The 4,470-nt window shown below is 32.3% G+C and overlaps 1 protein-coding gene across 1 annotated transcript; it reads left to right on the top strand.

The window, feature by feature from the left end:
* The first annotated feature begins 609 nt into the window (after nt 1–609).
* On the top strand, nt 610–2,153 carry LOC114325466 (enolase-like). Its single transcript, XM_028273547.1, has one exon. The coding sequence runs from the start codon at nt 726–728 to the stop codon at nt 2,058–2,060; it is 1,335 nt and encodes a 444-aa protein (XP_028129348.1). The 5' UTR covers nt 610–725; the 3' UTR covers nt 2,061–2,153.
* The last annotated feature ends 2,317 nt before the right edge of the window (nt 2,154–4,470 follow it).

Here is a 4,470-nt window from a genome sequence, read left to right as displayed (position 1 = left end):
AAATTTGAACTTTTTTAAAAACATTTAGATTGCAAATTTATTATGCAAAATCTATTAGGTAGATTTTAATGAAATTTGGTACACGGTTTAAGTATGTTACAAAGAATTTCCTAAGCGAATTACTAAGGTTCTAAGTGCCACCAAAGTGGTTAAAAACATTGACTAACAACAGGCGTATTTTGCCCCCTTATTTTGTATTTATTGCTATATTGCAGAAAAGGTAATACGTTAAGACATTTTTGACCAGTCGTATATCATACAAAATTCAATTATCTTTATTTTATTTATGTACGACTTTGTTCCAAAACGAATCGTTTTAAAGTTATAAGCAAAGAAAGCAGAAAAAAATCGACGTTTTTCAAAATTTTTAAATATTTTAATTTTTTCATTAATGTTCCGGGCATATTTGAGAAGGAGCATAAGTCAATTATTATTACTGAAGGTGTCACCTAACTTTATCTGCAAAAATCCGAATGCCACCTCTCACATCCAAAAATAGACGTTTTTTCACAGATCCTTACTGGTCTATAAATAATCAGATGAAATTAGGTATGTATATCGAAAGATAAACGATATTTGTCAAAAATGACTAGCATTTTTTGTAAGTTTTGATTGTCTACTAATAAGTCAATTAAGTGTCAAAATTTTTGTAATCATTTTGCAAGATTCTAAATACTTTCATATCAATATCACATCAATACCAAATATCGTAAGCCCATATAAATATGTCATGTCAAAAGAAGGTAGCCGGAGAAAACCAAAATATACAAAGCATTTTTGCAAGAAACATTTTTGACTCAAGAGGCAATCCAACAGTAGAAGTAGACCTTAAAACAAACCTAGGTTTATTTAGAGCTGCAGTACCTTCTGGAGCTAGTACGGGTGTCCACGAGGCTCTTGAACTTAGAGATGAAATTAAGAACCTCTACCACGGTAAAAGTGTTTTTCAAGCAATTGATAATATTAACGACGTAATAGCTCCAGCTCTTTTGGCAAAGGATTTTGACGTTTTAGAACAGGAGACAATTGATAAATTTATGATAGAATTGGATGGAACAGAGAACAAATCAAAATTGGGTGCGAATGCTATTTTAGGTGTTTCACTTGCTATTTGCAAAGCTGGAGCCGCCAAAAAAGGAGTTCCGCTTTACAGGCATATTGCTCAGCTAGCAGGTAATCGCTCCATAATCCTACCAGTTCCGGCCTTTAATGTTATAAATGGTGGATCTCATGCTGGAAATAAACTAGCGATGCAAGAATTTATGATACTTCCAACTGGCGCTTCCTCTTTTTCTGAAGCTATGAGAATGGGTAGCGAAACATACCACCACCTTAAGAAAGTTATCAAAGATAAATTTGGTCTCGATGCTACTGCAGTAGGAGATGAAGGAGGATTTGCTCCAAATATTCCTAGTGCAGAAGATGCTTTATCACTGATACAAGCTGCTATAGACAAAGCAGGTTATACTGGAAAAATAGAAATAGGCATGGATGTAGCAGCTTCCGAATTTTACAAAGATGGTCTTTATGATCTTGATTTTAAGAACCCCAACTCTGATAAAAGCCAGTGGATAAACAGTGACGAACTGTTAAATATATATCAATCTTTCATAAATAAGTTTCCTATAGTTTCCATAGAAGATCCCTTCGACCAGGATGATTTTAATGCTTGGAAATCAATGACTGGTAGTGTTCAAATACAAGTTGTAGGAGACGACCTCACTGTTACCAATCCAAAAAGAATCCAAATGGCCGTAGACTCAAAAGCCTGTAACTGTCTCCTACTAAAAGTCAACCAAATAGGAACAGTAACTGAATCCATCGAAGCACACAAACTAGCAAAATCAAACGGCTGGGGCACTATGGTATCCCATAGGTCGGGAGAAACCGAAGATACGTTCATTGCTGATCTTGTTGTAGGTTTATCCACTGGACAAATCAAAACTGGTGCTCCCTGTAGATCAGAACGTTTAGCTAAGTATAATCAATTGCTACGAATTGAAGAGGAACTGTGTGTTTCTGCCACATATGCAGGAAAAAATTTTAGAAACCCTTGTTAGTGTAAATAACTAGTGTATTTAAATTCCATTATTTGAATGAACTAAATTTAAGAACAATTTTTATCTTCAAAATAAAAATGTTCTGGTATACAATGCCATTTTCATTTTTCCTGACATACTTATATCTCTAATTTGTTTCGTTTTCTTTGTCATAATCTTTAGTGCTCTTCAAGGCGATGGATGTAGGGTTCCACCTTTTATCCATTTCTTCCATGCACTTATATTTGTGGCCAGGTTCTTCATATCTCTTATATTCATGTCTCTCTTTTCACCTATATCATGGACTTGGTTCATGTCTTCCTCAGCCTTCCCTTTTTCTTTTGTTTACCATTTTGGCTTCATCTACCTTCTTTGTTAGTCTTTTTTGCTCCATTCGCTCCATGTGGCCAAACCAGTTTAATTGTTTGTTTTCCATCAATATCATTATCGGTTCTTTCTCCAGCTCCCTCGTTACATCTTCATTTGTAAATCTAACAAACTACGTAACTCCATGTATTTCATTCAAAATTTATTTCAAATTTTATTAATAGGTATTTGCTATCATTGTTTTTTTTTTCTTTCAATACTACCATGAACACAACCAATAGTCTTTATTTGGGTTTTACGATTTTTTAAGGTATATTATAGGAGAAGAAGTTATTTCTTAGAGGCATATTTATTTTTTATTTTTTTTTACACTTCTGCATAATCATACACACTATCTTTTCGTTGCGTCTCCCAAAGGGTTTCATACCTATTGTTTCGATTGCAGTATTTTTGCATTTTCAAGTCCTATACGTTTTACTATTTCTATAGACGTTCAGATATACGAAATTAAACACTTTAGATCTGATAACATACACCAGCCACACAATTTTATTTTTTGTGCAACGATTTATAGATAAAAAGAGTAAAACCGCCCATGTGGAAAAATTTCCCTTTAATTCCGCGATTCTCCACGGCGCGAACAATGGAATGGATCTTATTCAAATTCAAATGCAGAGAGAAAGCCATTCAATAATCAGATATGCATGATATATACTATACATGTATATGCAGAGTCATCTACAAGTACCTATATACGGCCATGCGAACGGCTTCAATAGTGTATTATGGCAATGTTGTGGCTAATCTCCCGCTGACGAACTTTAATTGAATGTAAATATATAGATTCAGTGGGGTGAATGGATGGGAACACCAGTTAGATTAAAATTCTAGATATATTGACAGACAATAAATGAATTATTTTAACAAGTGCAACTACAAATTATCACACACAAGACGATGCTGTGTAGTTTATTACTAACTATTGATAATAGACCAGGGTAATAAGCTAGAAATAGATTTTGAAACTCTATAAAAGTTATGTCAGGCCTCACCTAGAATTTGCAGTATCTGTTTGGTCACCTCATTTACAAAGAGATATTAATTTATTAGAAGGAGTACAACTAAGAGCTACTAAGCTACCTATTAATTATGAAAGACTAAGCTACGAAACTCGATTAAAAAAAGAATGTGTGTGTACTTTGTACGCACGTAAGAAGTTATACTTCTATTATATGATTTAAACGAAATTAATATACTTTTTATTTATATTTTGTTTAAATATTAAACTAATTTATACTTACTACTTCTCAAACATTTTTATTAGAACAGTGCCAAAAATTAAAATAATAAAAGAATAAAACACACACAAACACATTAAACAAGCAACAAATGATGTCTGAACATTAATTGTCGAAATTTTTTTTAACTAAATACGTATTTTCTGAAAATACAATTATATAATAAATATACTTACAATCATAAAATGTATTAAAAAAAACAAAAAAGAAAGTTTCTATTGGGACTCGAACCATCGCTGATAAGACCGGTTGGTATTGGAATTCATTCGCCTTCTCCGCTTAGCCACAGACACTATGTGTCATTATTTACGAAGATCGACTAACTAAACGGATTAAACTTGTGATATTTTAATATTTTGAAAATTGATCAAATTATTTTAATTTTGAATTGAAATGATTTAGAATTGAAAAAATACAACAAATACAACATATTAGGTGAATATTGATAGAAATTTTGATGGTAATCAAATTATATAAATAAAAGTATTACAGACTATGTATTTTGGCAGATCAAATAGGTAGGTTTATACCAATGATACATTAACAATTATTACGTACCTGTTGCTTTTAAAAACTATTTAAAAGTCACTACAATATTATAAACTTTTTTGTTTCTGTCCTCACAACAATAAAACTAATATATTATACATTTGTTTACCTTTACCTTTACCTCCAAACCACAGCTGCCATATCGGATAATTTTTGACATGTCATTTGAACATCCAATCAGAACAAAGTTATAATGCGCATGCGCCGGGCTGATAGGTTTTAACATATAAAAAAATCACCCTCTATCGCCGGTAAAG

Source organism: Diabrotica virgifera, chromosome 1 (genome assembly GCF_917563875.1).
Source record: "Diabrotica virgifera virgifera chromosome 1, PGI_DIABVI_V3a".
NCBI classification, from domain to species: Eukaryota; Metazoa; Arthropoda; class Insecta; order Coleoptera; family Chrysomelidae; genus Diabrotica; species Diabrotica virgifera.
This window is presented reverse-complemented; position numbering and strand designations above follow the sequence as displayed.